The sequence below is a fragment of the Patella vulgata genome, chromosome 6 (genome assembly GCF_932274485.2).
Source record: "Patella vulgata chromosome 6, xgPatVulg1.2, whole genome shotgun sequence".
Taxonomy (NCBI): Eukaryota; Metazoa; Mollusca; class Gastropoda; family Patellidae; genus Patella; species Patella vulgata.
Genome location: NC_065884.2, coordinates 3,892,153 through 3,910,149, shown reverse-complemented (window position 1 = coordinate 3,910,149; position 17,997 = coordinate 3,892,153). Strand labels below are relative to the sequence as shown.

Below are 17,997 nucleotides of genomic sequence, written 5' to 3'. Positions count from 1 at the left end.
TGAGTCCAAGTTCAGATACCATCAATACAATTACTAAGACTGACCTAAATATATGATAAGACCTGATAGGATCACCACCATTACTCCGCGATTAAAACCATGATTTTAATCATAGCACCAATTGTGATAGTGGGAACTTAACATAACAGTTAACAACTGCACGTATCAAATTATTACACAGCGATTCGGCTGGAGCACAGGTTCTTATATGCTGGAATACGATATTCCCTTCTTCTCAAAACTGATCCAATGACTCAATTGTTTTCATTTCAAGAAAAAGTCATGTTCGGCTTTTTACAAAATTTGTATGCTAATTATGATATCTAAATATATTTAAATGGTTTTATATTTTTACAATTGATTTTCTAATTTTAATTTGACGCAAAGATGAAATAATAATAAACCAGACTTGTTCTAAAATCTCTGAGATCGGGCCCCGAGTTGACAAAGCATCCAGACATAAGTTAACTAAAATATGGCCCTTACGAAAACTTCTGTTGTTTTAATGTATCAAATACATCAATAAGAAACTATGTGCAAAGTTTTGCGTTTCTGGATCAATGATATTTCTCATAAACAGTGAATGAAAGTTTAGTAAATTCTTAAGTCTGAGAATGCTTTGTGAACTCTGGGATTGGTTTATAGACCAATGACAATAAAAACTCAAATAACACAAAATTTAACACATCTTAAGTTTAGGCAGTAAGTTACGTTCAAGTATTCCAAAAATGATAAATGGTCATTTATTAAACATACATTATGTAAGAGCTATATCTGTCTATGCAGATCTTTCTTTAGGCCTGAAATGTTATGTAAATCATTATTTCGATATTTATTCACACGATAAGCCCATGACCAACTCTCTAGATCATTGGATGGTCAAGATTTTCAATGGATTGAAAGATGATCGCCATTTAATAATTTAGCGATAAAATGAATAATCAAGACTTTGTTTAATATCGTACCAATGGTACTTGACAATTGAGACTATATTGTGAAAACTTTAAAGACTGATAACTTCACCCAGTATAAATTAATTTGATTGAAATTTTCAACATTTTCATTTTTAATTACCTATTTTTAAACTATTATAGTGAGAACTGTGAGCTCTTTATCTAAATCTTACATAATGTATCTTTAATGTAGATTTTATAAATCAGAGTCTCACTGGTCGTCATTTCCATTTTTCACGAACTAATCCATGCTACAATCTAATTTTGAATTCATCATATCTTTGTAGATTCTCCCCGGAATTGGACCGATATTTTTCTTTTCGAGATTTAACATTTACAATATCGTCGTTTACAAGGGCTTGACAATCAGAGACTATAACATACCGCTACAAAGCATTATAAATTGATATACTGCCGAATGACGTGGTCCGAACAACTAAGGGTGTTGTGTTTCTCTAAAGGGAATACGAATCAAGTCCCTTTTAAATTCAGATATTACTAACTTTATTTCTCTTCAAATTAGAAAATCAATTCCTGACGTTAATTATGTGGAGATTTATGACACTCTTAAACGTTCAATTGACTGTTAGTAACGGAAATAAGATTCACAAAGTAATCAAAAATAACTATAACCCGCCCCCCATCCCGCCCCAACCCCCCACGACGAGTAGGAATTAACAATGAGCTGTGAAATAAGACAATGTCCATGTATTAAACTATTCTATAATCATCTGAGGCTGTCGATCATCGATTATATCGGGGAACTGGGGTTGGAGTAAATCATGACATGATTGACACACCCGTACGGATTCCTTTAGATGTTGATGTGGAACTGGTGCAAAATAATTGGAACAATCAGCACAATAAATTTTACCACATGACCTGAAAATATATATATATATATATAATAAATCATTCCTTTTACCAATATACACCTGACTTTCAAACAAAAAAAATGGAAAGAGAGTTGAAGTGAAGGATATGCCAATGAAACGGTCTGTTACTGCAACTTCTTGACGTGCCATGCACGGAACTGTGGATAAACCACTAGAAACGTCAACGCTGATTGATTAATCAATGTCTGACATCATAGGGTCAAAAGTCGCTCGTACGACCCCTGACGTGACCTATCGCTATGACTGGTCAGATCTTCATGTAGTGTAGGCCATTGAAAGTATAAAAAAAACAAACGAAATAAAGATCTGTATTTTAATCAGATTGCAGTGTGCCATCAGGGATATTTTGACACATAGCAGCGCTACGGCCCACTCTTATTTAGAATTCCAACTATCACAGGACCTCCGGGGTTTTTTTTTGTACCATCCAGTACTGTTCCATAACAGGCCCTCCGACCTGCACCACTGACAAGAGGGGACCGTGCTGGAAAATCTGAGCCAGCATGAAACCATCGTGGTTCACCTGGAAAATATGTCTAATTCATTGGTGATTCAACAGCAAGCCAGGGTACAAAGATCTAAAATATAAGCATGGGATAGGCCGATGAACCCAATACTATCCAATAAAACCCAATACTACCCAACACTGCCCAATACCATCCAATAAAACCAAAGATAATGCTTGCCAGCCGCTGTGCATTATCTGTCAGTACGATTTCACCTATCTGACAAGACTTACCTACAATGATGTTTTCGTTTAGCTGTCCAGAACTGAGATTGACAACATGCGCAATGTGTAACGGCATGATCCGGTATCCACATTATCATAGGTGATTCTTTATAATCTAGATTCTCCCAACTAACATCTGATGCTGGATTACTAATATTACCTAGGGAACAATGATCACCATCATAATCTTCAGGTAATGCCATCTACAACAAACGAAGGAAAACAAACAGGTATTATAATTGTCATGGCTGTAGGGGCAGGGGGTACACAATTGTCATGACTGTGAGAGAAGGGGATATGTAATTGTCATGACTGCGAGAGAATGGGATACATAATTGTCATGATTGCGAGAGAAGGGGGTATGCAAGAGCTAAATCTGCCTATTGTAGGTTTTTCTTCAGGCCTGAAATGTTATATAAATTATTAGACCATAATCAACTCTCGATGGCATCGGATACCCAAGATTTTAACTAGATTAGAACAGTTTGCCATTTAAAATTTTAATTTAAAAATGAGAAAGCGAGGTTAAGTCGCGAATATACAAGTACCCTGGTTACCACTATAGCACACATCTTGTCAAAACTACAAACAGTGATAATTTGACTCAGGATGAAGTAATTTGAATAAAATTTTCAATATTTTCTTTTTTTTTTATCATCTATTTTTGAATTATTATAGCAAGAATGATGAATTCTTTATTAAACTCTTAACTAATGTATGTTTAATATATCACTTAGTGTAGTCAATATTTACATGTAACGAGATTTTTACTTACCAAATCATCTCGATTATCCAGTCTCTGGATACCATTACAACATAATTGTTTCTGTAACGAACAAACTTTCATTCGTAAATCTTCTATAACTTTCTTATAATCAGCTTCCTTTTGTTGCATCCTCTGTTGAATCGGGTCAATAAACGTTGTTAGTCCGTCACAATCAAGATGACGTCCGACACCATTTAATTGACGATTGATCTGCCAATCACATGACTAAAATACAAGAAAATCTTCCGTGTTATTTCCCACCATTCATTCATAGAATGACATAACTTGCAATCTGATTCATATAAAGATCTATATTTCGTTCTGTCAGGAGTCACATGACGTCAGACATTGATTAATCAATCATTGTTGATGTTTCTAGTGGTTTACTCATAGTTCCGTGCACAGCACGCTACTCCCTCACATCAACCAGAATGCTGGTTACATTGTATATAACAACTCTTTCAGATCCTAGTGTAGTAAAGACAAGTAAATTTTGAACTACATGTATAAGAAACCAAACGAAATAGGATCTGTGTTTTAATGAGATAACACAACTGTCTCATAATAAAAGAATTTATCAATGTTTTTTAATGATTAAGATTTAATTTGGTATTGTTACCAGTTTCTTTTTAAACAATAAAACAAACAATTTTGACTTGAACAAAGGTAAATTTATTGTCGTGAAACAAAAATATAAATGGTTGGAGTGCCCAAGTTTAGATTTGTCGTTGATTCAATAAAGTAGTTAGGTTTTAGAACGATTAATACTGTGTAATTCGACACGGCGCCCGAGGGGTTTAATATAATATAGGTACGAAATAGTACCAAATGGTTTATTTGTATGAGAGTCTAAGTTTGGACTAAAATGCCTTGGAAATCGGAAGTAGGAGGCGACTAGTATGTGTCTCTCTTTTGTGGACCGATGTGAGATTGTCCGTTGAATTAACTGGACACGTAGGCCTGTTCACCTTCGGTAATGTGTCAATGTCAAATAAGCCGCTTCTTATCAACAAGATCGGCTCTGGACCAGTTTGATACTACATATCTCTCAACGTATGGAATCAACGACAAATCTAAACAAGGGCACTCCAACCATTTTTATTTTTGTTTTACAATGCTCTTCCCCCCGTGTGTTCCAACTCTGGATTTATATTTAGCCTTATACCCCTCTCACGGGTGTTATATGTCCATATACTATCCCTTCATTGTTATGACAAGTAACAATGTTACAAACCAACCAAAGGCATCCTAGTTAGCAAAATTATAGTAAGTGAGCTAGCGACCCCGGTGACAAATTCGGAACTCCGCCAATTTGTCAAACCTCTGTACAACCCCGGTAAGCGAGCTACCGACCCCGGTAACAAATTCGCAAACCCCGCCAAGGGGCTAACCCCGGTAACCCCGCCAATTAGTAACCATGGAAACCCCACCAGGGTTTCGGAATAGTATAAATATAAACGACTGCCACGTGAGTCCAATCAGTCTGAAGAGTTCAATATGAACAAAACTAATCACTGACATTCGGGATAACCAGGTCTTCATAGCCACCTTATCTCTTATATTAAATTTATTATCCCCATGCATTGAAGACAAGGCATTGAAGTTTTAGTCAAATTTTGCTACGTTTTTTGTCTTCAAAGTTTAGGATTTGGTATCACGCTCATACTTAATAAACAATAAATCCTTTCTTCCCCTATTACAGCGGGACTAACCACCATGTTCATTCAAAGGAGTTTGATATGTGAAGCATATCTCAAGAAAACAGGAACTGTTTTCATACACTCGACCGACGAAGGAGAAATCAAATGTTTGGTGGAAATTCTCACATTGACATGAACGATTGATTTAAGAATGACTTGGAATAGCAACTGTAGCAGTCCTTCTCTAATAATAAGTACAGGAGGACAACACTACACCAGTCGCTGTTGTTTGTATTTCAGAGGAGAGCCAAAAAATGCTCACCTCAATCAACAAATTGAAAGAATCGCTCCCCTCAAAAAGCTCTCCCCGTTTCGATAAGAAGAGTGATTTAGAAATTAAGGAGAGTGATTAGTTGTGTGTATGGGAAATGGTTCTGAAGATCAATAACTGCATGTTAGGGGGTCATTCCTGGTTTCATAAAGATAATAAACACCCAATGACTTTGTAAAGGAGAGCAATTTTCAATTTTAAGGGGAGGGGAAAAAAAGTCCCCTCGGTCGACATTCAGGTGAGCAGCAGGTGCTCAAGAGCGATCGCTCGCCTTAAAAAATAATGACTGCTACACACAAAGAAAACCATCAAGACAAACCAGCGGACATGATACAAATTACACAGACATTGTAAGCAATAAACAACAAATATCAAATCAAGTGAATGGATCATCAACTAAAGAATAATTGGTACTTGTCACGTACAACCGGGGAATCGAAACCCAGCCGGTTGACTCAATGACAGACCGTATGATACAGCGCGCATGTGCTAACCATTCCGCCATCCACACCCCTCCCCCCCCCTAACTTTTTCAGGATAATGATTTTTCACATTTTCAAAGTCAGGAGAGCTGTCTTCAGGTCATCAGCCACATATCGGGGAGAGATAAATGGCATTTAACGTCCACTTGACACAAACTAGGTCATTTCAGGACTAACATATGGTTCAATTTTATTTCAATAATTAATGAGGTTGGACAGGCTACCTTATTCCTTCTCCTGTACAAGTGGGAAATAAACCACCTAACACCCCTAGCCACATATAGATTCCAATGACTTTAAACATAGATTATTCAAGAGCTAAATCTGCCTATTGCAGTTCTTTATTTAGGCCTGAAATGTTATCTAGATTATTAATTAGACATTAATTAACTTATCCAAACCATAATCAACTCTGATGGCATAGCTAGGCTGCGATGTTTATTGCATTAGGTTGCGATTTGCTGTTCGACTTCCATTCGTAATTAAATCATGAAATGGATAATCGAGACTATGTTTTTCATCGCACCGACTTTAGTAATGATGATCGAGGCTAGGCCGAAAATACAATCGCTAAAATCTTGGTCCAGAGTACATCAATTTGACTGAAATTTTCAGCAAATTGCCTTTACATTATCTAGTTTTTAACTATAATTTATAGTAAGAACTGCCAGCTCTTTATCTGATCTCCCATAATGTATCTTTATATAACTAATTTAGATTATTATACATACCTTGGATTGAATCTCCGGAGTTGGAGGACACGTTGAGTTCGGGGTACGAGAATAAAATGGTGTCGGATACGGTGAAGAGGAAGAAGGGGAGGGACTAGCACTGTTTATGTTTGGCTTAGAGTACGGATATCCTGCAGAACAATTTAACTTATATGGAGGACGATTCGAACCAAAACACTGGCTTGAAAGTTTAAGGTCGCTTACTTTCGAATCCCATTCACTTTTAGACGAACCGACATGGGAATCGCTTATATCACTAGTACTTGTACTCATCGAAGAGATTGGCCGTGAACTGTTTGTTTTTATCAAATACTGATGGCTATCGGCTAGTTTTCCTATTTCATCGTACATCGCGTGGCCATTACTATAACCGTTAGTGTGGCCATTTGATAGACCATTTGTAACACCATTCGGTACATTATCGTCTAACTTTCTCTCGAAATATTCGTCCCCCGTAATCGTATCAGTTGAACTTTCCACAGATTTTTGTAGAGGTTTTCGGTCTCGTAAACTAGAATCACTGTGTCCGTTAACTAGATTTTTAGCTTGAATCTCCTTCAAGGTTGCATGGCCGTTAGTCAGTTGGTGATTACTATGTCCGTTAAAGTTTGTGGTATTCCTACACAATTCGTCAACTGGCTCGTCCTCGTTTATTACACCCTCCCCCTCATCTTTGATCTCCTCCTCTTCCTCCTGAGCCTCGTCTGCGATCTCATCTTGAGCCTCCTTTTCAACTTCCTTCCCTTTCCCGTCACCATTTTCCTGTATTTCATTTACAATATTATCGTTGCTATCTGACACTGTGACAGTATTTTCTTCACTGTCAGAGTTTTCCTTATCACTATCGATACCATTAACACCATTCGTAACAACTCCGTTACTAATAATAGCTTGATCATTAACACAGCTACTTTCATTTTCCACATGTTTTGGACTAGAATCAAGGTCCTTACAAGCTGCGACGATTTGTTCCTGGGAGCCGTGGAGGATATTGGGATCACTCAATCTCCGCGTAACTAACGGAGCGTGGTCTTGTAATTTAGCCAGGTTTTCACATGATCGGGTTTTCTGTAAGCACATGGATTCAATATCTGGAGTTATTTCCCCTGTCTCTAGCGGGTTAGAGATATCTTCGGTCGTATTAGTAGAAAGAGAACTATTGGATAAATAGACCGATCGCCATAACGATAAGTTGTTCATACTAAAATCTGGATACAGAATCTGTAAATAAATAATCAGATAACAAATAAATGTGAATACCAAATATGGTAAAGTCGGCAAGGGGGGGTGGGGCAGAGAGAGAGAGTGGGATGGGGTTAAAGTCCACGCAACACAAACTAGGTCATTTCAGGGCTAACATAGAGTTCAATTTTATTTCAATAATTTGCTTGCGCGTAGTGGTCTTTAGCAGTGGGAGAAAACCGGAGGACTTGGAGAAAACCTATGAGGTTGGATAGGTGACCCTACTCTTTCTCACGTACAACTAGGGAATCGAAACCATGCCAGTTGACTCAATGAACGACCTTATGATACAGCACGCACATGCTAACCATTCTGCCATCCAACCCCCCAATAATTTATATAACATTTAAGGCCTAAAGAAAGACCTGTAATAGGTCGATTTAGCTCTTGCATAATGCCTTTTAAAAATAATATTCCCTTCAAGGTAATTAGGAGGGTATCTCTGGTTGGTCAGTCAGTATTAACCAAGTATTGTTGTCTACAGATATATATTGTCCTGTAATATTTCATCATAGCTTGATAATGACTAGAGAAGCCTAGTGGAAACACAGCTCAGTAATAAGCAGTAATTGTATTCCATAGAAATGTCACCTGTATATTCCAGTTCAATTACTAAATGCCCTTGAAACAATCCTCTACATTTGACAGACATTATAAAATACTGTTTGGATGGCATTTAGTAATTGAACACATTAAAATAAAGAGTTCTATGGATAACAATTACTGTATTTCTATTAAAGCTACGTTTCAACAATACTGTGCTTGATAACGACAAGAGAATCATTGTTGAAACGTAGCTTTAATAGAAATACAGTAATTGTTATTCATAGAACTGTTGTCTTTATTTTTATTATTATAAAATCTATATTTTCACCTGTTGAGACTCCGAATTTTCTTTATTATTGTAGAGTAAATTATGGAATTTTGTATTTCTAGGATGAAGTAATGTCCACACCGAAGTTGTTCTTTTAGAAAGATTTTCTTTAACTCTTTCTCTATTGGTGTTAAATAAGAAATTACCAAACAATCTAGAATAAGTATGATGGACCAATTTGACCTGAAAAAAAAACCAACATTTCATTAAAATTAAAATTGTTATGAAGTCTTCTCAATCTCTTCACCATGTCGTGCATGGTTCCCCCTTGTCAGTGATACAAGACAGAGGGCCTGACAAGGACAGCTGTCTAGTCCTTTGGATGGGATGGAAACCAAGGTCCCGTGTACACATTGGCGTGCACATAAAAGATCCCTTGAGAGTTGAAATTCGATATAAGAGTAGGCCGTAGTGCCGCTGTCCAGGCACAATTTCCCTCATAGTAGAATGTATGGCGTATGCCTGTCTTCATTAGCCCAGTTCGGAGCAGAACAGTAGGACGTTAAACCCCATTTCATTTTCATTTTCAAATTCTCATAAAATAAACTTTCTGTGAGACCCGGTGGTGATTAAGACTAGCAATAAGTACATGTAAAGTTTTGACTACTGTGGGGGAGGGTGACACACTCCTTTAACTTTCTGTGCGACCCAAGGACCTATAATAGCAATGTTCACAGAAAGGGGTGGTTGTATTCATCAATAGAGATCTGTAGGGACCAGTCACTGGTTCAAGACACACTAAATAACCTTTCCATGTGACCTGTCATTACAATCTACTTTCCACCAACTCTTATTCGTATTCTAAGGGATCTTTTACATACACTATGTGTCATGGGATCTTTTACGTACACTACATGTTAAGGGATCTTTTACAAACAATACCAATTATCAAGGGATCTTTTACGTACACAACCAATTGTCAAGAGATCTTTTATGTACACTACATGTGAAGGGATCTTTTACGAACACTACCAATTATCAAGGGATCTTTTACGTGCACTACTTGTCAAGGGATCTTTTATGTACACTACCAATTTCTGGGGAATGGAAATGGGGTTTAACGTCCACTCAAAACAAACTAATTCATCTCGGGACTAACATATTGGACACTTTTATTTCAATAATTCAGTCTCCCAGAGAAAAGCCATGAGGTTCGGCAAGTGACCAACAGAATTAGATGAAATACTCACCAGATAAGCTTCGTTAAATTCGAAAGCACAAGGAAACTGTTTATATACTTGATATACACAATCTAGCCATTGTAAAAACACGGGGGATCGTTCATTACCATCTTCACTGTCTAACGAATGTCCACAACGATCGGCAAACTTATGTCCAAATTCAAACCACTCTCTTTCAACTAATACTTGAAAACCCTGTGAAAACATGACGTATACATATAATTATATATCAATTAAGATAGGTTGCCAGGCAACAAAACATACGCCCACAGCAGCTAAATCGTCCGAGCAGTCGACAAGGGTTGTCGCATAATTATTCTTTTGTAGGTGATTAGGGGAATTTAATAGACAATTTCATACAGATGACATTATAATTTTCGTCGCTTGAGGGTTCAAGGTTCTAAAAACTAAAACAAGGGTCGTAACTCTGGAAGTAATCTACAGAAATTGTTGAAATTCAACAGGCTTTTTCGTTTTACTAATTCAAATAATGCATATAAATTTCATACAGATCGGATGATAACTTTTGTCGTTCAAACGTTCACAAGGTTCAACAAAGTAAAACAAGGGCCATAACTCTAAAAGTAATTGACGGAAATTGCTGACATTCAATAGGCGTCTTCATTTTACTAATTCAAATGATGCATATGAATTTCATACAGATTAGGTGATAACTTTTGTTGTTCAAGTGTTCTCAAGATTCAACAAAGTTAAACAAGGGCCATAACTCTAGATGTAATTAACAGAAATTTGCTGAAACTCAATAGGCTTGTTCCTTTTACTAATTTAAACAATACATATAAATTACATACAGATCGGATAATAACTTTTGTCGTTAGAGCATTCACAAGGTACAACAAAGTGAAACAAGGGCCATAACTCACAGTGTAATTAATGGAAATTGCTGAAATTTAATAGGCTTCTTCGTTGCACTAATTTAAATGCCGGATATCAATTTCAAACAGATCGGATGATAACTGTTGTCATTAGAGCGTTCACAAGATTCAACAAAGTGAAACAAGGGCCATAACTCTAGATGTAATTAACGGAAATTGCTGAAATTCAATAGGCTTCTTTGTTTTACTAATTTAAATGATGCATATAAATTTCATACAGATCGGATAATAACTTTTGCCATTACAGCATTCACAAGGTACAACAAAGTGAAACAAGGGCCATAACTCACGGCGTAATTAATGGAAATTGCTGGAATTCAATAGGCTTCTTCCATTCACTAATTTAAATGATGCATATCAATTTCAAACAGATCGGATGGTAACTGTTGTCATTAGAGCGTTCACAAGATTCAACAAAGTGAAACAAGGGCCATAACTTTAGATGTAATTAACGGAAATTACTGAAATTTAATAGGCTTCTTTTTTTTACTAATTTAAATGATGCATATAAATTTAATACAGATCGGTTAATAACTTTTGTCGTTAGAGCGTTCACAAGGTGCAACAAAGTGAAACAAGGGCCATAACTCCACAAGAAATTAATGGTAGTTATTGAAATTAAATAGGCTTCTTCATCTCACTAATGCAAACAACATATATCAATTTAAAAAAATCAGATGATAAATGTAGTCTGTAGAGTGTTCACAAGAAATTGTGGACGATGGACGGACGGACGGGCGGACCGACGGACGGGGGCGACGGCAATATACGACCACATTTCCATGTGGGCGTATAATAAAACACAGATCCTATTTCATTTTGTTTTTTATAGTTCAAAACATTGTGTTACTTGTCTTTACTACACTAGGATCCGGAAGAGTTGTTATATTACCGGCGTTCTGGTTGATGTGAGGGATAAGCTAATGAAACGATCTATTACGGTGAGATGCACGGAACTGTGGGTAACCCACTAGAAACATCAACGCTGATTGGTTAATCAAATGTCTGACTTCATAAGGTCAAAAGCCGCTCGTATGACCTCTGTCGCAACCTTCCACTATAACCGATCAGATCTTCATGCAGTGTAGATCATCGAAAGTATAAAAAAAACGAAACGAAATATAAATCTGTATTTTAATCAGATTGTTAGTCACGAAGATGCTAAAGCCATGACCACTCATAAGTGATATACACCCCTATTGGGTTGGTTTGTGTATTCAGTTGATGGCTGTTACAAATAATCAGCTTCTACAGCAGAATTCACATATATTTTATAGCTAGAAGTGACAACTTTCACAGTTATGCTTTTTTCGATGACTGTTTCCCCAAAAAGAATAATCACAAGAACAACTCCATGACACCGAAACGTCACGGTGAGCAACTCTAGCATTCTTGACGACAATTGTAATCGAGAGAGATTACGCAAGTTCTATCAGGTATCTACTGAATTTTGTTTCGGTAAGTTACTCCCTGTTTCCGTTGGATTCAGTTGATTACTGGAAGAACAAGAAACACTGGGTCGAAAATTAAAAGATTGTAATGAGTTGAATGAAATGCATATTTACCTCAATTTTTCTATAGTAAGGATCTAGTAAGAGTTGAGCTAGAGCAACAATCTGTGGTGTTCTATCCCAACCATCAGAACAATGTACTAATACTGGTCGAGCTTCTTGATCTACAGCTGATACAACTAAATTAGCTGCTCTTAGAATAGCTCCTATATAATGTAACCATTTCGTATTCTCTAAACTTGATAACCAACTACAATAAAACAAAACATTTTAAAGATACTTTATTATTTGTCAGAGAATGTCTTATGTTATTTAATGAGCGGGAGATGAGGGGGGCGGGGGGTAGAGAGAGGGTGTGTAGTGTCCAATCGACACAGAGTACTAGGGTTCCATCTTATTTCAATACTTCGAAGAAGTGGGAGGAATCAAGAGAGAGAGAGAGAGATGGGGTTTAACGTCCACTCGACACAAACTAGGTCATTTCGGGACTAACATATGGTTTATTTTTATTTACATAATTCGCTTGCGTGTAGGGGTCTTTAGCAGTGGGAGGAAACCGGAGAAAACCCACGAGGTTGGACAGGCGACCCTACTCCTTGCCACGTACAACCAGGGATTCGAAACCACGCCAGTCGACTCAATGACAGACTTTATGATACAGCGCGCGCACGCTAACCATTCAGCCATCCAACCCCCCTGGACGCGAGAGAAAATCCACGAAGTTGGACTGGCCACCCTACTCCTTGTCAGGTACAAAATGGGGATCTTAACAAAACCATTTGATTCATTGACAGAGCTTATGATCAACAACGCATGCACTAGACCACTCAACGCCCGCATCCCTACTTGGAAACTACAGTGAGAGAAGGAAATGGGGTCATTTTGTGAATAACACATGGTTCAATTTTATTTTAATAATTCATTCACGCATATGGGTCTTTAGCAGTGTGAGGAACCTGAGAAAACCCATGACAAACAGGGAATCGAAGCCACGCCACGTGCACGTGTTAAACATACATTATGCCTGAGCTAAATCTGCTTATTCCACGTCTTTCTTAAGGCCTGAAATGTTATCAAAATTATTAATTGACTTATTCAGACCATAATCAACTCTGGTTGTCATTGCTAGCCTGCGACATTTACTGGAATAGGATCCGATTTGCTGCTGAACTTCATTCATGATTTTCAGCAAATTACCTTTACATTATCTAGTTTTAAACTTTTATATGAGAACTGCCAGCTCTTTATCGAATCTCCCATAATGTATCTTTAACCATTCAGCCATCCAATCCCCTGGGAAAATACAGACTTTTTGGTCCTTAATAAAAAACTGTGTGTTTAAACTTACTTGGCCTGTTCTGTAAATGTACTGGTCAATGTTCTTAAAGCTATAAAACTTTTTCTAATAGTATGGATGTTAGCTAGATTCATAAACTGGATCTCACAACATGGATAATAATCTGAAAAATATAGACATGGATTACAATAAATAAGATAAAATATAATGGGGTTTAATGTCCTACTGTTCTGCTCCTATACTGGGCTAATAAAGACGGGCATACGCCATACAGTGTGCTATGAGGAAAATTTTGCCCGGGCAGCGGCACTATGGTCTACTCTTATATCGAATTCCAACTGTCAAGGGATCTTTTACACAGGACCACTGATTGATTATACTTTGTTCCACTGAGAGGGGGAACCATGCCGAATAAATTCAAGATTACAGGCCAGAACACTAATATTTACATAGGTGGCATTAGGAACGAACTCAAATGGGGTAATGTCACCAAAACAATACTTCCATCATGTTGAGACTAACATATGGAAAATCTCATTTCTATGCTTTAATTTCCAACTGTCAAGGGCTCTTTTATGTGCATGTTAATATTTCCATTGGTGGACCACGATTTATCGTCCTATCTGAAGGACTAGGCACATTTCCCTTGTCAGCCACGTCGTAGGCATGATTGCATGAAAAATTACTGAAATTCAAACCAGGGACATTCTTGTTTTGATAGAGAGATGAAGTTTGGAATCCACTTGACACAAACTAGGTCATTTCAGAACCAACATACGGATCAAATTTTATTTCAATATTTCGATTGAGCATAGGGGTCTTTAGCTGTTGTAGGAAACCAGAGGACCCAGAGAAAACCAACGAGGCTGGAAAGGAGGCACCATTGGGTATCGATACAATGCCACATGACTCCTCTCAAGACGGGCACTCAACCGGGAGCTCTCAGATGCAACTCACATCGGGAGCTTGTTAAGGTGGCCGTGAATCCACGCAACGGACTGACCATAGGATCTAACACCGCCACCCAACCCATGCAACATACTCAGACATGAAACAATTTGTTATGTTGGTTAAAAAGTGTATTTTAAATTCTGTACCTGCACTTTCACATCCTCCACCTTTAGCTCTATTAGCAAAAGCTGCACCATATGATCTACAGTCTATGAGTAACATCTTCTTCTGACTTACAATAGGTACAGCTACTTCACCTACAAAAAATACAATTAATACCAACATTACGTCAATCATTCAAAAACATCTCAGATGGTGCCTAAGAACCAGAATCAGTCGTTTTTTGTATTTTAGAGGAGAGCCGAAAAAAGCTCCCCTTAATGAACATGTTGAAAAAATCGCTCCCCTAAAAAAGCTCTCCCAGTTTCGATAAGAAAAGAAATTTATTATATTAAGGAGAGTTATTAGTTTTTTGTATATGGAAAATGGTTCTGAAGATCAATAACTGCATGTAAGGTGTCATTCCTGGTTACGTAAATGATAATAAACATTGTCTGTTAAATAATAGCACTCGTACTCGTAGGTCGTACGGTCAAAAACTTTTGCTATCGTCTAAAACTACTTACGGTATTCCAATATAAATATTTATAGTTTGCATAATTTTTTTAAAAACATAACCCATATTCAAAATATAATCATACACGCTCCAAAATTCAATCAAAATATAATCTATTTCTTGTGGAATTATTCTCATTGGAAATTTTCACGTGCCATCTCTCCTTGTCACGTACAACCGGGGATTTGAAACCACGCCAGTTGACTCAATGACAGACTTTATAATACAGCACGCACGTGCTAACCATTCAGCCATCCAACCCCCCCATTTTGGACTGTAACAAATGGGGTATATTTAAATTTCAATAAATAGAATGTGTAAAGGGAAAATGGTTGGAGAAGCTACCCTACTAGTCGTACAACCATGGGATGATAACCAGGATATATGTAATATGAATCCCCGCTTTCCCTTCTATACTAACGATGAAACTGCTATGACGTCTTCTGCGCCTTTCAAAAATCGAAATTTGTCAATTGATGCACAACTGTCCAAAGAACAGAGAGAGAGAGAGAGAGAGAGAGAGAGAGAGAGAGAGATGGGGTTTATCGTCCACTCGACACAAACTAGGTCATTTCAGGACTAACACATGGTTTAATTTTATTTCAATAATTTGCTTGCGCATAGGTGTCTTTAGCAGTAGGAGGAAACCAGAGGGCCCGGAGAAAACCGACGAGGTTGGACAGGCGACCCTACTCCTTGTCATTTATGTCCAAAGAACAAGTCTGCCATGTTTCATGTTGACTGTACTTGAATTGACAGAGCTTTATGTGATCTTTATTTAAGAAATGAAATGAAATAGGATTTAACATCCTACTGTTCTGCGGTTACTGGGCTAATGAAGACGGGCATACGACATACAGTGTGCTATGAGGGAAATTTTGGCCAGGCAGTGGCACTATCGCCTACTCTTATATCGGATTCCAACTGCCAGAGGATCTTTTACATGCAAGCCAACGTATATGCGGGACCTAGGCTTTTCGTTGGGCCCGCCTTCCTGCACCACTGACAAGGGGAAACCACTCCGGAAAATCCTGATGAACTTTCTCGGCCAATGTAGGAATCAAACACCCGACCTCCAGGCTAGCGAGCCAGCGTCTTACGCACTTAGCCACTGTCATGACCTCCAGGTTAGCGAGCCAGCATCTTACCCTAGACCTTCCACACTGTAGGAATCAAACACATGACCTCCAGGCTAGCGAGCCAGCATCTTACCCTAGACCTTCCACACTGTAGGAATCAAACACGTGACCTCCAGCCTAGCGAGTCAGCATCTTACCCACTTAGCCACTGTGCCTCCTTTTATTTAAGAGCATGGTCCCAAGAACCAAAAGGAATATTACCAAGGGTATGGAATGAGTTCCTGGTTCAACACTATCTTTGCTAATTGTTGAAAAAAATAAAATTTGTTTCATATTACCGTTTTGATCTGGAGTTGTCTGTCCTGATTCAGGTTTATTCTCCGTACCAGGATCTTGTGAACAAGCTAGAGGTATAGCTGATAATAGATTTTCATCTTCTGTATTTCTCCAGCCTAACCATCCTAACTCAGGCTGGCTACATCGGACAATTACAGCACCATTCTTCTGACTCCTAGTTAATAAACAGAAACAATCAATTTTAAACAACTTGTCTTTAAAGCAAAAACTCAATTGTCAGTTCATGTAAGCATAACAACTTTTAAAATAGTATGAATGGATTTCCTAATACCACTATAACTTTACAAGAGAGAGAGAGAGGGGGAGAGAGGGAGAGGGAGAGAGAGAGAGAGAGAGAGAGAGAGAGAGAGGTGCTGTTTTAATTCCACTTGACACAAACTAGGTCATTTCAGGACTAACATATGATTCAATTTCATTTCACATTTCAATAATCTGCTAGCGCGTAGGGGTCTTTAGCAGTGAAAGGTAACCATGGGACCTGGAGAAAACCCAAGAGGTTGGACAAGCAACCCTACTCCTTGTCACATACAAGCGGGGAATCGAAACCATGTTACATGACTCAATGACAGACCTTAACATCAAACGCACACGCATTAACCATTTGGCAACCTAACTCCTCAAAAGAAGCGAGTTCCTGTTGGCAATCCAGGATATTCAGATGGCATAGAAAACTGTGTATACTATTATTAGCAGTATATTAATATTCTCCCGTCAATATAATAATATTTACCTCCAGACGACTGATGGAAATCGTCTCATTGACCGGAAACTAGCTACACTATGTAGATCGTCATCCGATACAGAAGTTGGTACTATATGTATGTTAGGATACGATGGACATATTCTGAAAACAATTAAACAGATTATCATAAACTATACACTTATCTGTAACTGTTGTTCTCTTCTTACCAGACCCCTCCCTAGGACGTCACCAAAACTACGTTGTCAGTTGATCATTCCCATGTTATACAGACACACAATACGCAAGGGAGACTGGGAATAGTCGCAGCATTGAATTTCAATAATCCTATTCGAATATTTGTGTGAGCTGCTGGGTTTCCGAAGCTGTATGCACACCTGGGAATTATGCTCTAGTTACAGACAATGTCAAGCACAAATTAGATTCCAGGCACAGACAATGTCAAGCACAAATTAGGCTCCAGGCACAGACAGTGTCAAGCACAAATTAGATTCCAGGCACAGACAATGTCAAGCACAAATTAGGCTCCAGGCACAGACAGTGTCAAGCACAAATTCCGGCAAAATCTCTCATGATTTATAATACATGTCAAGCGCAAACATCTAAATGTCATTTACTAATTCAGTATTGTCTGACATTTTTTTCAGGTAAAACTAGGATTATTATATCATTGCCTGACAAGATTTGTCTTTTTTCAGTGTTTTTAATAATGTTTTCAATACATGTCTGGCAAAGGTGCTTGTTATCTTGTGGATGACATCTAG

General features: G+C 37.8%; 1 protein-coding gene across 1 annotated transcript in view; it reads right to left on the bottom strand.

The window, feature by feature from the left end:
* Positions 1 to 1,633: 1,633 nt before the first annotated feature.
* LOC126823228 (myotubularin-related protein 3) overlaps positions 1,634 to 17,997 on the bottom strand; it is a 37,509-nt gene continuing 21,145 nt past the window's right edge. Inside the window, exons 6-16 of the mRNA XM_050551907.2 lie at positions 17,264 to 17,377; positions 16,515 to 16,687; positions 14,628 to 14,738; positions 13,582 to 13,693; positions 12,288 to 12,483; positions 9,836 to 10,021; positions 8,646 to 8,828; positions 6,530 to 7,750; positions 3,355 to 3,570; positions 2,589 to 2,782; positions 1,634 to 1,835 (exon numbers count right to left, since the gene is read on the bottom strand). Of these exons, the coding sequence (XP_050407864.2) occupies positions 1,670 to 1,835; positions 2,589 to 2,782; positions 3,355 to 3,570; positions 6,530 to 7,750; positions 8,646 to 8,828; positions 9,836 to 10,021; positions 12,288 to 12,483; positions 13,582 to 13,693; positions 14,628 to 14,738; positions 16,515 to 16,687; positions 17,264 to 17,377 (2,872 nt within the window). The 3' untranslated portion in view covers positions 1,634 to 1,669. The remainder of the gene's footprint in view (positions 1,836 to 2,588; positions 2,783 to 3,354; positions 3,571 to 6,529; positions 7,751 to 8,645; positions 8,829 to 9,835; positions 10,022 to 12,287; positions 12,484 to 13,581; positions 13,694 to 14,627; positions 14,739 to 16,514; positions 16,688 to 17,263; positions 17,378 to 17,997) is intronic.